Source organism: Lithobates pipiens, unplaced genomic scaffold (genome assembly GCF_037356315.1).
Source record: "Lithobates pipiens isolate NorthernLeopardFrog02 unplaced genomic scaffold, aLitPip1_a1.2 Scaffold_23, whole genome shotgun sequence".
NCBI lineage: Eukaryota > Metazoa > Chordata > Amphibia > Anura > Ranidae > Lithobates > Lithobates pipiens.
In genome coordinates, this window is record NW_027507785.1 from 276864383 (window position 1) to 276883373 (window position 18991).

Genomic DNA, 18991 nt, shown 5'->3' on the forward strand with positions numbered 1-18991 from the left:
TGCAACTATGCATTTAGCCAAAATATGAAAGCGTGCGCTGTACACATGCATTCATGCAACATGTGCCCATGGAAACAAGCATTTTCGAAATAAGCAAGCATGTGTTTATGCAACACGTATCTATGCAGACATGTATAAACATGCATCTTTATGCAACCATATATCTTTATGCAACCATGTAGCACCATGTATATTTAAGCAAACATGCATCTTTATGCAACCATGTAAAACCATGTATATCTATACAAACATGTCTAAACATGCATCGTTGTACAACCATGTATCTTTATGCAACCACGATCATGTAGCTTTATGCAAACATGTATAATCATGTATATTTATTCGAATATGTAAAAACATACATCTTCGGCAACCGTGCGTTTCAACTAGTTTGCAAGCAAGCACCTGCTTAACTGCAGTTGGCCCCATACTAGTCCTGCAGGATTTAGCCAAGCACATATGCACTATACTGGAAAAGCAACTCCTTAAAATTCACCCATGCTCCTTTTTTTTTTCCAAACATGTATATTTAAACATGCATTTAAGCAACAAGTTTGCAAGCATGTATACTACGCTGTACCTGCCTACAGAGCCATCAACAACACTTTAAAGTGAACTGCTAACCATCCATGGGTGTATCAACTTACAGTTGTACAGTCCACCTGGATAAGCAGTAAATATGCAGCATATAATCATGACTTGTCTTCAAACAGTTCTCCCATAGTAAGTACTCACACTTTGTTAGTATCCATGGACTGCTGCTATGTCTCCAGAAGCCTACTGAACCTGTTGCCACATGGCATGGCCACCCTTCCTGCCTATATAAAAAATAGGCCATACTGAGCAAGCCTGTGCCCTCTAGTGGCTGGAGGAGAAACAGCAGCCCGCATGAGTAAGAGTACACAGCATGATTAAACAGCACCCTGCTCCCAGTGGCCACCGAGAGAAAAGACAGTCAGAACTCTTTTTTTTTTCTTTTTCAAGAGAAAAGAAAAAAAGAGAAACTGCAAAACAAATGCAGACTTACCATTCCTGCTGCAGGACTCTGAACATAACAGGAGTCCAATCTTCACCATCACGGTGAGCTTTGTCATAAAAGACTCTCAGAGACTGGGTCCCCCCCCCTTAATCTGGGATCCACTCCCCTGGACCTGTATAGCACCCTGCAGGAAAAGCAGAACAAACACTGCACAGGGTTCCATTACGCAGGGTCCAGTGCCGTAAGGCTGCATTACAGGCAAACCTTGAGGAATCTTCTCTCCTTCCAACAAGGCTTGGGTACCATCCATTTTGGCTGACAGCTTTTTCGAATGGATCCGATTGAAGTCCATGATTCTTCATTGAACCGTCCAGACCTCCAAGTATGCTCCAAGAGCACAGGTATCAGATCATTGACCACTACCTTACAGACACTGGCGAAAAAAACTGAGGTACTTCCTGTATAGGAGGGGTTATATAGAGGGGGGACTTCCTGTCTTTTGAGTGTGCCAGTGTCCATTCACCTATAGGTGGCGTATAACCCAGATAGTAATTACTATAGCTGCTCTGTGTCCCATGATGTACAATAAAGAAAAAAAGGCCCATTTTCAGGCTCTCTCTAACACAGGAAATGTTTTTTTTTTTTTGAGTTTAGCTCAACTTTAGACCATACACCACCAAAAGTGAGCACATTTGTGCAGCAGGTAGAAAATGTGGATACAATCAGCCACACTCTTGATCGACTTCTATGCAACCAGCCTGTCAGGGTTTTTTTTTTTTCGCTCAATCAGTGCCACCGATTATAGCCAGTAACACTGATCGTTGTATCGTGACACCCAGGAACTCTCCCTGCTGTCAGAATACAATAGCTTCATGGGAGAAATTCTGTGTTGATAGGGAAATGTAATCATTTTAAAATAAAAAATAAAAAAATAAAAAAAAAATTGCCTGCCTTAATGTTTTGCAAATGTAGGCAGCGTGATTCTTAAGAGCTCTAAAAATGACAGGAAAAAGCGGTATGTGCAAGCAAAAATCGCTGCAAACTGCGCATGTAAAAACACACTTGGCTCAGGGCCAAAATGTTCTCCTTCTTTGATGCAACAAATGTGCATTGGGCAGCCCATTCAACTGCCCTATGTGCAACACACTGAAAAAACTCTTATAGATGGTACATCTCTAGTGCTACAGAATATTTACTACTCACACAGCAGAGCTTCATGGACCATATACACATCAGTTTTTTTTTTCAAATGTATTGCCTAATGCCATTGCTACCCATATAAAATCTCTGTATAGCAAGACCCCTACACTTTTAGGCCCCATAGCAGTCTGGTGGTGTGTTTACATGTAGGAGATAGGTACACATGGGTATCGGGGGCATTGAGCACTATCAATCCTTGCTTTTTTTGAATAAAATCCTGGTGTTTACTGAACTCCATAGCTCAAGTTGACATTTATATACACAAACTATTATAGTTTCTGTTTAAAGAGTGATATATCTATGCAAATTAAACATGCACAAATCTATGTGTGATGGGCCCTTCAGCAAAATCATTAAGGGCACACTGGATCTCTCATCTCCTTCTCAAAGATAATTCCTCTATTGCTACAGAATACTTAAAACGTTCAAAACAATTAAGTAGAGCAAACTGTTTGCGGGCTTTCTTGTGCATCATCTTTAGAAGAAGCTTCCTTCTGGGAAGACAGCCATGCAGACTACTTTGATGCAGTGTGTGGCACATGGTCTGAGCACTGACAGGCTGACCCCCCACCCCTTCAACCTCTGCAGCAATGCTGGCAGCACTCATGCATCCATTTCCCAAAGACAACCTCTGGATATGACAACAAGTTTTGTTGTTGGAAAATTTGATAACCTGCCTGCTCTCAAACATTTGTTGGCGGAAATTCCGACAACAAATGTTCTATGAAGCATACACACGGTCGGACTTTCCGACAACAAGTTCACATCCAACATTTGCTGTTGGAAAATCCTATCATGTGTACAGGGCATTATAGGTTCTTTTTAAATCTATGTGAACTGTTTCAGTAAAAATTGATGGAAAAAAATCATGCAAAAAAAAAAAAAAAAAGCTGACCTAACCTTCTGTGAACTAAAATAAGATGGGAACACATTAGTGAAATCCTGATTTACACTAACATTTATTGTTTTTAGTTTGTGTGTTCACTTTGCAAGATAAGAGATTGAATATTGGTATGGACATATTCTCCGTGAAAAAACCCAGTACCTACTGGGGCAAGGCGACATGCTATTTAGGGAAACAAAGTGGCACTTATTTGCTGGGACATTGTAAAAACTACTGACACCACACTATGCGCTGTATTTTATTTCATCTCCATCTTTCCCATCTACCTCAATTCTTGCTATGCTGCATCATTAATTCAACTATGGTGACATGTCAGCTATTAAAATGTAATGTGTGGTAGATCCACCTATAAAATATATATATATATTTAAAATGAATATAATAAAATAAATAAAAATAGCACACACCTCCATACTAGAATTAAAAGCTCGGTTCACTTTTGTCTTTAAGTTAACAACTTGTCCCACGCTACAAAAAAAAAATAAAAGAGAAAAACTATAAATTAGGAAGAAATATGCTCATTGATGGGCTTATCCTATAAAATGGCTAAAGCAGACTTATCAATATGTATACACCAGTAGAATTTTGTTCAAAGATTTAACATTTTCAAAATGTTTATTTTATTTTTTTAAATTGTTAAAAGAGTCAAACCAACAGTGTTTTTTGACAGTAACGATGATAAAAATTAAAAAGGAACAGGATGAATTTTTTTTTTTTTTTTTTAAAGGCATCAAATTCTAACTACGAATGTGGTTTTCATTTGGAAAATTGTACATATTGTATTGCACAAGTGCTAGACACAAAAAGAACCTGTTTAATGCATATGAGATTCCATTCAAGTAAAAGGTCTGGATGAAGTTTTAATGCCTTTCAAACAAAATGAGTTGCCTCAATGGCAAGATGAAGTGAGTTATTGAACGATTTTTCAGAATTGTACTGCACAAACGAAATTCTACTGGAATATGGCCAGCTTTACAGCTGACATTTTCCTGATGCCACTACCACCAGCTCAGATTGGTTAGTTACTTTAGGATCAAATCAAAAAGGTTAACAACAGCCTATGAAACTCCATATTCAGCCATGTGAGACTATAAAACATGCTGTATTAGTTTTGTGAAATGAGCCTATTGCCGTAAGATTAGTGAACTGTCAACAATGTCATCCCTCTCACTCACTTGTTTTGCTTCCCATGCAAGGCCCCATCAGTTATCCAGGTGCCAACTCTCACTGATGCACAGGTATGGGGAAGCAGGTAGGTACATAAATATTCATGGTCATTGCAGAGCTCTTGGTGGTCACTCAATCTCGTAGTGAGCAGGCATTGGAGTCACCTAACTACTGTACCACCAATGAGCAGATAACAGATTTAGGCCTGGTTCACACCTATGCATTTTTTTAGTAAGTTTTCAGTTTTGCAGAAACTCACTGCAATCCATTTAACATGGCTTCCTATGTATCACATTCACATCTGTGCATTTTATGGAAAGGTCCAAGGACCAGCAGGTTGTTTTTGGTTCCATAGACTTCAATGGATCAAAAAACATTTATTGAAAAACACAAAATGCACCTGGAAGATGCATCACCTGAAACCTGCATAGGTGTAAACCAGGCCTTAAAGTAGTGCTTAAGTCCAAAATGTTTTTTTTTTTTTTTACTTGAAGTGGGTATAAACCCACTTAAAAAAAAAAAAAAAATAAAAAAAAAACACACTACTAATACCTGCAAGACAAAGGCATAATGAGCTAGTATGCATAGCATACTAGCTCATTACGTAATACTCATTTGAGATCGAAGCCCTTGCTGTGGTGCCCGTATACAGCACTGGCCGGCGGCATCACTCCCAGGGGTTACTTCCGGGTATCGCGGCTCCGGCGCTGCGATTGGCCGGAGCCACGATTATGTCACTCCCACGCATGCGTGCATTAACGGCACACTCACTGAAGCAACAGCACATACGTTCCATTGCTTCAGTTTGTGTCAGTGCGCATGCGCCGATGACATTGGCACATGCAAATACAGGGTATATTTCCTAAACTGTTTAGGAGATATCCTGGGTAGCTACAGGAAAGCCTTAATATAGGCTTACCTGTAGCACAAAGTGGTCTGTAAGGGTTTACAACCCCTTTAATGCATTCTCTGCAGTCAGTTAAAAAATATAAAATCCACTAGCCGTCCGAAATCCCTAGCTCCACCACCCCCCTCAATCCTTAAACACTTATCTGGCTCCATGTCACTTCTCCAACAGCGTATCCAACTCCAGCATCACTTCCTAATTTCACAGGTTAAACTAAGGGTAGCAGAGCCATGGACCCTTGCAGTTGCCAGTCGGTGTGTGCGTCACACAGTTCAGCACAGGACCCAATGGGAGCTATAGTAGGCACAGGAAGGAGGGTGCTGGCGGGGACTGTAAGAAGAGGAAATGACTTTCTGTGCAATATTGTTGCACAGAGCAGGCGTTATGTCTTTTTTTTATTAAAAAATAAATAAAAAACAACTTTGTCTCAGCCAGAGCTGGGTTAAGGGGTATGCAGAAGAGTCAGCCATTTCCTTTAGTTTGATTAATGAAAAAAAAATAAAAAAAATGTTATTACCTGATGGTGTGCTCAAAGTAGATGTCATCCATAGAGGCAGTGACACAGGGACAGCCAGCATGTCGTTCAGCTGAAAGACCAGAACACAACAGTTGTGCTAGGATAGTTGCTCTCAATTTCAGCAATGTATGTATCAAAACAGCATCGATTACAGATTAATTTGATTGAAGTGCCACCTTATGGTGAAATTTGGTAGTGCAGTACACAAAACTGCTTCTCTATAGGAGATATTATATTACAACGGTCAGACTTAGGCTCTGAGAAGTAACGCAAGCAAAAGTTGGATAGAGACAATTTATTTGGGTTTCCAGGTTTCTAGGAAATGCTTTAAGATCTTTATTTAAAAAAAGTAGTATGGACTTTATACATTTATACTCACCTAGGTGGATGTAGCATCGATCCAAATATTTCAGATTTGGATCTTCTGGCATCCAGTTTTAATGTCAAGCTGGGCAGGTTTGTATCCAGGACTGGAGATCCTTGAGCAGTCATGGTTTGATGCCATGGTTAGACCGTGGGACCAGTTCTCCCTAATCTAGGTCAGCCCACCATTGCAGCTTTTACCTACTTTGCAGGATTCAATAGGAAGGAATTCCTGCAATTTTGATTTCCCTGGACTGGTCCAAGAGGACTTGGTATTCCAACATGGTGAACATGTCATCGGATGAACTCTTCTAGACCCTCCTGACCTACTGTTGCAAAGTCTGATCTGTCATCTTTCTTACAGTTGCTGGCTTTGAAGGGATGGCTGTTGAAGCCAAAGGTCCTAAGGGACAATAGTATCTCAAATTCGGTCACTCCTACCCTTCTTAAGGCTACAAAGACAACTTTCAGGAAGATTTACAACAAGACTTGATTGGTTTACTTTTCCTGGTTTGAGGCTCAGGGGTTTCGCAGCAAGTATGTGGTTGCCTTATTTTTGCTTTCCTTCAGTTGGGAGTTGACCAGAAACTATACTGGAGTATGATCAAAAGGTCAAATTTCGGTTTTAGCAGCCCTTTTACAGAGACAGATTGCCTCAAACTCTACAAGGCATTACTGTATATGCACACTGTTGCACCAGTTAAGACTCCAATAATGTGGGACATCAACCTGGTACTGTTTTGCAGAAAGCTGCATTTAAACCCATGTATCGATCTCCCCGACCTCTAGAGTCAGGGAGAGCTGACATGCCTCCTCAGGGTGCAGGTTACTAGGCATGGTGGGTGTTGTGCAAGGTGGAAAGATGGGTGCCAGTCACTTTTAAAAAGGAACAAAGAGTTTTATTTCTCTTAACAGGAACAGGGGAGAGAGGCGTAGGGCACTGGACACCCTTAGGCAAATGCAATAGCAAATAGGCAGACTCGCAGACAAAAATAGAACTAGGCAGACAGCAATACAGAAAAAGGGCCTTTAAAAATAACAAACATGTTATACTTACCTCCTCTGTGCAAGAGTTTTGCACAGAGTGGCCTGATCCTCCTCTTCTGGGGTCCTCCCATGGCGCTCCTGGCTCCTCCTCTTCTCAAAATGCCCCCACGGAGAGCCGCATGCCAGCCTTTTTCTTCCTTGATGCTACCTAGCTACTTTGATTGCACTCTTGTAGAGCATTCTGCATACTCATGACCCATGTCGGATGGCGGGTGGGTTGTGGAGATGTCGAGATTCTATTTCCCTTTTTGGGGCCCCTTTTTTTGCAGCTCTTCACAGAGTACTTTTTTGCTACGTTGAGATTGTATTTTCAATTGCGATTAGTGACTGTAGAAGATGTCTTGGCATAATATTCAGATCTCTTTACTTCTGTCATTGATGTAGTAATATGCCCCACCTGCATTGTGGGCCTTTCTTACTCCTTGATATCAGTTTACCTACAATTTGTATATTTTCTGGAAAACTCTTAACATATTGAAAGCCCATTCTACTAGGAGTGTTAGTGCCTCCTGGGCTAACAATCATTAGGATTTGGTAGCTTTGTAAAGCTGCTACCTGGTCTTCAGTGCACACTTTTACCAAGTTGTACCAAGTAAATGTGAATGCTGCTGAAGATGCTACCTTTGGTCAGTGTGTTTTACAGGTTGCTGCATAAGGTTCTTACTTATTTAGGTTGGCGTTTTTGATGTTGATGTTTACCTGTAAAATCCTCTTCTTGGATTACATCACGGGACACAGAGATCCCGCTCCTCTTCCTTTTTGGTTCATGGCTTACTACAAAAATTGAAGCCATACCTAACTATAGCAATAAATATGAAGATGCCTTGTGTCCTAATGATGAACTTCAATAAAATGATTTTACATGTAAACCAAAAATCCATTATATTTTTTAAAATTTTAGAGGTTTTAAAACCCCAGGTTTAACAGGAACATGGACGGCAATAAAAACCTTATAGGTGTTCTAAGCCCTTTCCGCACTATTAAAAAAAAAAAGAAGAAAGTTTTGCCTTAGTTAGTTATTTTAAGTTCAGAAGAGAAGGCCCTATAAGCAAAAACCTACTTTATAACAAGCCTCACCTGACAGGCAGGCCGCAGTATCTATCCATTTGAGCAGTTGTCCGGTACTGAGTTGCCCTCGGTGGTTGGCGTGACATGGTAGCACCATCTGGCTCATGCGCACCTCTGTTGGGTTTCGCCTGTCTCCATCGTTGCTTGCCATGGCACGGCAGGCTGGAACCTGTGAAAAAAGCCAGGTTTAGCACATCTGCTAATATTTAAGCATATATGGGGCAGTTGCTTCATAGTAATATATCAGGATTTACCTAATGGAAAAATTAGATGTGGTCATTGGTGTCAATGGGAGGAATCGTGCCCTATTACTGGTGTCAGTGGGAGGAATGGTGTTCAATTATTTATAACAGTGGGAAGAATACTGCCCCACTGTTGGTGTCAGAGGAAGGAATTGCGCCCCATCCTTGGTGTCAGTTGAAGGAAAAGTGCCTCATTATTGGTGTCAGTAGGAGGAATAATGCTTTGCATAAGTGAAGGGAACAGCGCCCAAAGGACAGGATAAAAGCAAGCAACGGGCCTCAATTTGGAGACCACTGGTATAGGCAATAGAGATACATTTCCTTTGCAACACAAGGAAAGCAAAGAGCTAAAAGTTGTCCTTTACACTGCATTATTTACACAAGGGAATCAAATTCAGTGTGTGTTTATGAAGAATTTTACTTGAGGTGGACCAATTTCCCAGTAGGGGGCCCATTGGATATATAGCCATAGACAATGATAGCCAGCTGCTGTATGAGTGATTCAGAATACGTCTTTGCCACTGCAACATCCCAGCTGCCCCCACCATCGAAAATAAAAAGGTCAGGTATGTTTATATGCCTACTCTGGTGGTGTATTGGCAGCCCATTTATACATGTGTGTTTTAATGCAACACTTTAGAGAGGACAGGGGAGGATGGTGGTAAAATCTCCGCCCTGCAGCATTAGGTTCTGGGTGCAGTTCCTGGACTTTGATCCCTCAGCCAAAGAATATACTGGAAGGTTAATGGACCTCTGCCCAAGCTAGCCCTATAGTGTTTTTGCATGATGGTGGTAGGAAAATTAGATTGTAAACTACTACAGGTGCAGGTACTTGAGAGAATCATTCATTGTTCTGCATAAATAGCTTAAGACTATGTTGAAGCAATATAAATAAGTGAAATTACAGAAAAGAAGTCAGTTATGCATACATATAACTGGAACGTTTTCAAAACGTATCCAGGGTCAAAAATCGTGTTTTCATCGAATGCCCCATTTTGTTCCACAAAACTCAACATTCAAAACCCCGTCTCCGCATATTTCAGTTGTGCCTGTTCACTTGAAGCTTGTAGCTCTAAAAAGTACATGCGCTTCTTCTGAGTTAAAAGCTTTAAAAGGATGTAAACCTTGGATTTAAAAAAAAAAATAAAAAAATCACATCATACTTACCTCCTCTGTGAATGAATGAATGAATGAAATACTTATATAGCGCACAATGCGAACTGAATCGCCTCTAGGCCTCTAGTTAATTTTGCACAGAGTAGCCCCGATCCTCCTCTTCTGGGGTCCCTCAGCGGCGCTCCTGGCTCCTCCTCATCTCGAGTGCCCTGTTGGAGAAGCGCTCTCCCTCGGGGCACCCGTGCGTGCACGCTCTCGTGTCCTGCTGCTGCGTCCATTGAGACAGACGGCAGGACTCGGCTCCATCCCCAGCTACCTTGTCATTGGATTTGATTGACAGCAGCAGGAGCCAATGGCTGCACTGCTATCAATCTATCCAATCAGCCCCCGAGACAACGGCTGGAGTGGCTGTGCTCGTCCTTGATGCAGGAACGATCTGGCTCAGGTGAATGAATGAATGAATGAATGAATGAAATACTTGTATAGCGCACAATGCGAACTGAATCGCCTCTACGCGCTCTGGCGAGCCTTGATCATCTGCTAAAAGAGGAAGGTCTTAAGTTTTTTCCTAAAAGCCAGGTGATTTTCTTCCAGACGGATGTCGATTGGTAGAGCATTCCATAGCCGGGGCCCTTGGACAGCGAATCTCCGCTCCCCCTTGGATTTATACCGGGCTTTGGGCACGAGGAGGAGGTTTTTGTTGGCTGATCGAAGAGTGTGGTTTGGTGTGTAATGATTTATTTTCTCCATAAGGTATTGCGGAGCTTCTCTATGCACGCATTTGTGGGTGAGGCAAAGGGTCTTGAACGTGATCCGATTTTTTACAGTTAGCCAATGTAAGCTCCTCAGCGAAGGAGAGATGGATTCCCAGGGTTTTTTCCCTGTTATCAGCCTTGCCGCCGTGTTTTGGATAAGTTGTAATCGCACAAGTTGATATTGTGGTAATCCTATGTAAAGCGAGTTTGCGTAGTCCAGTCACGAATTGATGATTGTTCCAACTACCACTGCTTTGTCATTCTTTGGGATAAAAGGGATGAGTCTGCGAAGCATGCGCAGCAGATGGTGTGATCCACTGACTACTGCTCCTATTTGCGCATCCATTGACATTTGTGCGTCTAAAATAGGTGAGTAAAAGGGGGGCTCTGGGGGGCTGGTGCACTACATGAGGTTTTTTACCTCAATGCGTAGAATGCACTAAGGTGAAAAACCCCGGAGGGTTTACAACCCCTTTAAGATTATTTGAAAACAATAGTCTTCAAAGGAAGTGCCTCAAAATGCACAAACTTGTGCATAAAAAATAGTGCAAAAATCGTACATATTGTGCATTTCTATTCCCTAGTAACTAGCTTTTCATTGGCTAAAAAGAACTGAAAAACACTCAATCCTCATGTAGGTGGTGGGGCCAAGATAATGTTGCTCATACATTGCATCTTTGGTACCACCTGCCTTCATTCTTGTTAGTGTAGGGTCCACTTCCTGAGGGAACAATAAAGTATTCTGTCCATGATAACATGCACTAGCACCTTGGCATGACACATCGCCCGGCTCCCCGCTCGGAAAAGGCCACCCATAAAAATAAGAGACGAGTCTAACTTGCTTTTCAACACTCTACTGATAACGGCAGTTCCTGTCAAATTCCAGAGGTGGCTGTCAGCATTTTCCCCTGTAACAGGCAGCTTTTGTCCTGTCCCTAGTGCTAAGCCCAACTAAGGCTCCATTCCCACTTGTGTGACTTGTGAAATCACAAAGCAAACAAATATTACCACCACACCAAAGGATCACCAGAGTGGGTCCAGAGCTTTAAAATCAGTGATCACATTGTTACAGCAGACTGCAACATTTCAGAGCCACGCAGGACCCCTACATCAGGCAGGTCACATACCTGATGAAGGGGTCCTGTGTGGATCCGAAACATTGCAATCTGCTGTAACAATATGATCGCTGATTAAGACTCTGGACCCACTCTGGAGATCCTTGGTGTGCTGGTAATATTTGTTTTTCCTTGACTTGACATGGTTCCAGCTGTTGGGCGCTACAGCACCTGTTTTTTTGCACAGCCATTTCTACAGGAATGTGTTCGTTGGGATTAGTGCGTTGGAAGTTGTGACGTGACAAGTCATTCCCCATGTTTTCCAATGATAATCATTCATATATGTGCGACTTAAAGTTGCAACGACTTCAAAAGTATGCACTACTTTGGTCCAACTTTCATGCAACTTGAGGGCCATAGACTTCAATGTTAACCCTCAAATTTGCATGAAAGTCGTAACTGAATGTTATACAATGCAACAGTTGTGAAACAGTCCATGATCACTGGTCAAAGCCAAAGTCGTATCCAAGTCGCTCCCATCCAAAGTTGCATCAAAGATGCACTCCAAAGTCGTAAAAGTGTGAATGGAACCGAAGGGAACCTGGACCCCAGGTGTTTCCCAGCAGGGGAACGTCACTTGCTTTGAAGACTACATGGCTTCCAGGAGGGCCCCACCAAGTTCCATTTACATACAAAAAAAAAAAACTTTCCAGAGGCAAAAATCTCTCCAGGGACACTGTACAGTGTACAACACAGTGTTCCAGAATTTGTTCAGGGACTTTTTGTCCCGCTCCTGGAACAAAACCGATTGGGGCCATTAATTTTGCATTTTATGAATGAATACAAGGCTTCCACTGGAGGTGAAGTTTGTGATGTCATCTGCCCGTCTTTCTACCCCAGCCAATCAGAGAAAGGCATGCATTTATTTATAGAATACAAAGCTTCTTGTGAATGACTGAGCAGCACTCACCTGGCTTGATTTTGTTCTAGGAACGTGACATAATGTACCAAATGTGGCAAACGCACTCCACACAAGTGAATGAGACCGTGTTGGAACCCCATCTAATGTATACAACTGCAGTGCATTTGGTCAGATTACTCCAATATAACAAGCGCCCAGGAGGCGGCATAATGCTTCTGAAGCTCCTGTCAACTGGCTTTAAAAAACTTTCAACCACAAATTGGTATTCAGAGCTGTAAAAGAAAACATCCATCTGTGAGACTGAGGACTTGGGCCTCATTCATACTGGCATTTTTATGCCGTGGCTCCATTCACATGAGTATGTGTGTTTGTTGGCACTACTGCCTGCTGAACATGACAGGGAGGGATCATTTTAGTTGTGCTGAAAAGCTGATTATTGTGGCACGTGGTACATCCTTGTCTGACTGCCTTAGCAGCTTAAAGGAAAAGTTTACCTTTTTTAAAAAAATAATTAAAATAAATGGCCATTTTTTTGCAGGTAAAAAAAAAAGTGCATTATATATTTTTTTTATTAGGAGCCCATAAAGCATTGTACTCGCAGAATGCAAGGCTCCTTCAGACTGTCAGTGTAGTTTATACAGTACCTTATACGGGCAGGCAATTACATATGACAGAAGATGCAATGAACTACCAAGAATGCTTATTAGCACCCTGGTAGTTCATAGAGAACTACAAGCCGTCAGCAGCAATAGTTGATGGTAGTTGTAGTTCTCCCACTTACAGTAATTGTTAATGAATGACGCGCCCCACTTTTTTTTTTTTAATTGTGACAGCGAATGCAGGGAGAAGATCCCTGGCCCACTGTCACAATGGGGACTCACAGGGGTGCAGGGGCTGCTCAGTTAATAGTATGTTACATCCTAAATATGGGTGTAACATGTAAGTTGTTACTAAAAGAGACCTTATCCTTTAACCCTTTGCCAACCACGCTATAGCTGAATGATGGCTACAGTGCAAACCTCCCAACTTTTTGAATGAGGGACACCTGCTAGCAAAAGTATGTACCACAGCTCCGCACCACAGCTCTTTAAAAAGGAGAATTAACCTCCACCCTGCTACAAAAAAAAAAAAAAAAAAAAATAATAATAGGTAAGCCCACAAATGTTTTTTTTTTTTTTTTTTACCACTACTATTCCTTTCGAAATTTAGAAATGCAGCAATTTAGAATACGGATGAAAGGTTTAGCACTGGGGAACACTTTTTAAAAGATAAATAGGCATTTTATATACAACTATATAGATCAGACCAAAATGAAGGTCAAATAAAGGGGACAGAGGTACATTGCACCACATCAGAGACAGTTGGGAGCTATGACAGTGTGGGGACTAGTTCTGGGAGGCTGTCATAACAGATTGAGGTAAAGAGCCAATCAGCAGCTCTTTACCATGGGATCAGCTGTGTCCAATCACAGCTGATCACGATGTAAACAAAAGACGGTTATCGGCTTTCTTTTCCTCACACCTACCAGTGCCTCATCAGCGCACATCAGTAAAGAAAAAAAATTATTTGTTTTATAACAAGATATGAAAAAGTGTTTTTGTTTTTTCAGTCTTTTTTCATGTATTTAGCAAAAAATAGAACACCCAATGGTTATTAAATAGCAGCAAAAAAAAATCTCGATTTGTGTGAAAAAAAAAAGTAAAAAAAAAACTGTTTGGGTACAGTGTTGCATGACTGCGCAATTGTCAAAGTGTGACAGCACTGAAAGCTGAAAATTGGCCTGGCAGGAAGGGGGTAAAAGTACCCAGTAGGCAAGTGATTAAGGGGGGGGGGGGTGGTCTAAAATGCAGCTCAGCCACCAATTTTTTCCATTCCCCACCTGCAAGTGTAAACAGACTACACCCCCTTTCACATTGGCCCAATTATACATGTGAAATCGCATGTTTTCACCACCTATTGCCGGCAACGGCACCATCCGAAACAGTGCGGCGCTGCACAGATTTCCAAAAGTAGTTCCTGCACTACTTTTGGCGACCTTGGGAGCGAATTGAATAGACATCTGTGCATGAACCCAGATGTCTCTGAAAAATCGCTCCCGAAGTTGGACTGAAATCTCATGATTTCAACCCCCCCCCCCCCTCAGTGTGAACCCAGGGTAAGCCTAGGTTCACATTGATGCGATTTGACATGTGAGATCGCATGGCAAATCAGTGGCTATTGCCAGAAATAGCACCGCCTGAATCATTGCAACGTCGACTTTGCGGCAACACACTGATTCTTTCTGTACTACTTTTGGCAACTTCGAGTGCGATTTTAATAGACATCTGTGCAGGAACCCGCATAGATGTCTCTGAAAGCACCCCCCGAAGTCGAACTGCGGGTATGAAATCGTGCGAGTTCAGCTGTCAGTGTGAACCCAGGCTAAAGGAGATTTTACAATCAGAATGTAAAGTGTATGGCCAGCCATCTGATTGTTCAATCTTCTTTTACCTGCCAAATCTATGTAAACCAACAATCCATTCAGTTTGTATTTAATGTGCCAGCCCTTACGTTACATAAAAATTGATGGGTAGATCTAAAAAAGATTGTACAATCAGATTGTATAGTGCATGGTCAGCTTAACAATATCATAAAGACACAATATAACCAAACCAAATGTTACATTTGATAAATAGGGAATTTAAAGTCATTAACATTGTTGGAAAGAAATCACCAAAACTTGGGACTTGTCTTTGGAATCCATGAGAGTCATCAGCTCAAACTATAAAACGTATAGGACTTGGTCAGTTTAGATGGTGACCATGTACAATCTTACGGTGGCCATACACACTTTCATTTTAATATCGGATTGACGTGTGAATAGATCAAAGTGAACAAAACAGCAAACGATTGAATAGACACCTTCCTTACTAATCGATTTAGGCTCAGTTTAGATCAGATTCAATCAACCAAGAAGGAAAATTATTGATCGTTTTGCCTCGGTTGGCTGCATATCATATTTTTATTAAACCAATTATGAGATTGCATAGCAAAAAAGAGAGATGTGATTGATAACTTACAATTGTACCTTTTTCAACTATCGTTATTCACTTTCCCCGTGTCATGTCGATCAAATGAGCAGTCGGCTACAGATCAATAATTCCTATGGGGAGAGATCAATCAGAAACAATTGAAATGGCCACCATTAGTTCAATGCAGAAATCAACTTTGAGATTCATGATAGGCAGGACACAGGATCACACAGCTGTCAGTGGTTATGTAATACAACCAGAAGATGTTATATAAACAGCATGCAGGGGTTCTAAATAGAGAGGACAGCTGAAGAGATCTCACATAGTAAAGTTTGATATTTATAGAGTAAAAAGACAACTTTACTATCACATCAGTCGGTGGCCCTCCACCTGCCGGGTGTCCCCAGAGCAAAGCACTTTCATTGTCCCTCCTTCTCACTCCGCTCAGCCAAGACTTCCTTATTCCAGCACAACAGCCTTAAAGGGGCAACGTCACCCTCCTCTACACCATCACCAGGGGTCTGCAAACTTTTCAACACAAGGGTCACATTGCATATTTTGCAAGTATTTAGGCTGGATTCACACCTATGCTTTTTTAGTGCTTTTTGCATTTTGCAGATTTGCACTATAGAACGTGTTCCATAGGAAACCGTGTTAAATGGCCTGCAGTGCAAATCTGCAAAATGCAAAAAGTGCTAAAACTGCATAGGTGTGAATCCAGCCTTATGGACCGCAATAAAAAAATAAATAAAATCTGTTTGATAAATGAACTAATCAAATTTAAATTAATGAATACATTTTACATGGATGTTTTTTTGTATGTCAGTAAATAAAAAACAAAAACAAAGAGAATCCAAATAAACTTGAGCCCAATCAGAGTTCTTCTTACATACTTCTAACACAGGGATATGCAATTAGCGGACCTCCAGCTGTTGCAGAACTACAAGTCCCATGAGGCATTGCAAGACTCTGACAGCCACAGGAATGACACCCAGAGGCAGAGGCATGATGGGACTTATAGTTTTGCAACAGCTGGAGGTCCGCTAATTGCATATCCCTGTTCTAACAGAATCCCCCCTTACATGATAGTCCCCATCAGAGTCCCCCTTAATTGAGAGCCCCCATTAAACTCCCCGCTTATACGAGAGTCCCCCCCCTTACATTATTATATTATTATACATGATTTATATAGCGCCAACAGTTTATACAGCACAATTACAGTACAGTTCAATACAGAAGGTACAGGAGGGCCCTGCTCATATAGCTTACATTCTAAAGGGAGGGGGTGGTGGTACAAAAGGTAATAGATGCATGGGGGTTGCATGAGAGTCCCCATCAGAACCTTCCCTATATGAGAGTCCCCATCAGAGTCCCCAATTTCATAACAGTCCCCATCAAGGTCTCCCCTTATATGAGAGTCCTCAACAGAGTCCCCATCAAGGTCTCCCCTTGTAGGAGAGTCCTCATTAGAGTCCCCACTTACATGAGAGTCCCCATCAAGGTCCACCCTTACATAAGAGCCCTCATCAAAATCCCCCCTTACAAGAGAGTCCCCATCAGCATCCCCATTTACATGATAGTCCCCATCAGAGTCCCCACTTAGATGATAGTCCCCATTAGAGCCCCCCTTAATTGAGAGTCCCCATTAAACTTCCCATCAGAGTCCCCAATTACATGAGAGTCCCCATCAGAAACTTCCCTTACATGAGAGTCCCTATCAGAATCCCCACTTGCATGATAGTCCACATCAGAGTCCCCCTTAATTGAGAGTTAATAGATGCAGGGAATGATTTAATAGGGATCCCATGGGGGTTACATGAGAGTCCCTATCGGAACCTTCCCTTATATGACAGTCCCCATCAGAATCCCCCCTATATGAGAGTCCCCAATTACATAACAGTCCCCATCAAGGTCTTCCTTTACATGAGAGTGCCCATCAAGGTCTCTCCTTATATGAGAGTCCTCATTAAGGTCTCCCCTTGTATGAGAGTCCTCATTAGAGTCCCTACTTACATTAGAGTCCCCATCAAGGTCCACCCTTACATGAGAGCCCGCATCAAAATCCCCCCTTACAAGAGAGTCTCCATCAGAGTCCCCACTTAGATGATAGTCCCCATCAGAGCCCCCTTAATTGAGAGTCCCCATTAAACTTCCCCCCTACATGAGAGTTCCCATCAGAAACTTCCCTTACATGAGAGTCCCTATCAGAATCCCCACTTGCATGATAGTCCACATCAGAGTTCCCCTTAATTGAGAGTTAATGATTTGATGGGGGTCCCATGGGGGTTACATGAGAGTCCCTATCGGAACCTTCCCTTATATGACAGTCCCCATCAGAATCCCCCCTTACATTAGAGTCCCCATCAAGGTCCACCCTTACATGAGAGCCCACATCAAAATCCCCCCTTACAAGAGAGTCCTCATCAGCATCCCCACTTAGATGATAGTCCCCATCAGAGTCCCCCTTAATTGAGAGTCCCCAATTACATGAGAGTCCCCATTAAGGTCCCCCCTTACATGAGAGTCCCCAATTACATGAGAGCCCTCATCAAAATCCCCCTTACAAGAAAGTCCTCATCAAAGTCCCCCTTTACTTGAGAGTCCCCTTACATTAGAGGGCCAGGTAAAATCTTGCAGCATGCCGGATTTGATCTGTGGGCCGTAGTTTGGAGACCCCTGCTCTATACATTAGTCTGTACATTCTACATTGGCTGAGACATTTACAGACCGAGTTCCTATGACACAAACACCAAGGCAAGATAATACTTGTTCAGATTTTAGCAAAATAATGGCCCTGGTTAAACCTGTCACACAGGTAACATGATCCAGAAATGAGCTTGCTGTAATACATACACTGTTGTTGATTGCTAAACATTTCAATTGTTCCTGTACTCTACATGTCTTCTACTATCCAGTGTTACAATGGCAATGTATATTGTATGCTTTTGATACTCATTGTCCTGTTGTGATTTATGGTAACGGCAAAAAAAAAAAAAAAATCTTAAAAAAAAAAAGTCACGCAGCCTCTGCTGGCCGCCCCCTTAGACCCCTTTCACACTGCCTGCATTTTTTTTTGCAGTTTTTTGGTTCCATAGACTTCAATGGTTTAAAGATGTGTATTGAAAAATGCAAAATGCACCTGGAATATGCAAAATGCAACCTGCATAGGTGTGAATCAAGCCTTAAAGAGAGAGACTGGATTTCTCGCCAGCCTTTGTACTCACAATATTGCCCCTTTAAATTGTCTCCATTGGAGCTTCTCGTTTCACTGGCTGTGGAATTATGGGTAGGTCAGTCTCAGCTGCTTGCAGTTTGCTTTGGCTGTCCGCTGTAGGGGTGGCAGAGAGGAGGAGGTCAGCGCTGACATAGATCTATGTGATGTGAAGTGTTGCAGCGCCGGGGCACATGTTCATGTGTCTAGTCTGTGTTCCTCTTTATGTAGGATCCCACATCACAAAAGTTTACTATGGGTCACATTCTGATTACTCATTGAATGCTTGTCTGCTGGAGTCACTGACATCCACCAGACCTGGATGAATTAAAGGTCCATTATCTCAAAAAAAAATTATTGTACAGTGATCGTCATATCTGATTAATGTAACGATAGTGTTCTCATTCCCTTAAAAAAAAAAAAATCATTCATTTACAGTGCCTTGCAAAAGTATTCACACCCCCTTGGCTTTTTACCTATTTTGTTACATTACAGCCTTTAGTTCAATGTTTTTTTAATCTGAATTA

At 41.8% G+C, this 18991-nt stretch overlaps 1 protein-coding gene across 5 annotated transcripts in view; it reads right to left on the bottom strand.

Annotated features, from left to right (window-relative positions):
* The window catches only part of ACOT11 (acyl-CoA thioesterase 11), a 64601-nt gene extending 45985 nt beyond the window's left edge, over positions 1–18616 (bottom strand). The window contains exons 1-5 of one of the 5 annotated variants that reach the window (XM_077453271.1): positions 18478–18616; positions 15310–15384; positions 8162–8321; positions 5675–5744; positions 3491–3551 (exon numbers count right to left, since the gene is read on the bottom strand). In XM_077453271.1, coding sequence (XP_077309397.1) covers positions 3491–3551; positions 5675–5744; positions 8162–8303 — 273 coding nt within the window. In that variant the 5' untranslated portion in view covers positions 8304–8321; positions 15310–15384; positions 18478–18616. Of the gene's footprint in view, positions 1–3490; positions 3552–5674; positions 5745–8161; positions 8322–15301; positions 15385–15617; positions 15762–17863; positions 17883–18477 lie in introns of those variants that run through there. The other 4 variants (XM_077453268.1, XM_077453269.1, XM_077453270.1 and 1 more) reach the window with 4 other exon arrangements.
* Positions 18617–18991: the final 375 nt, after the last annotated feature.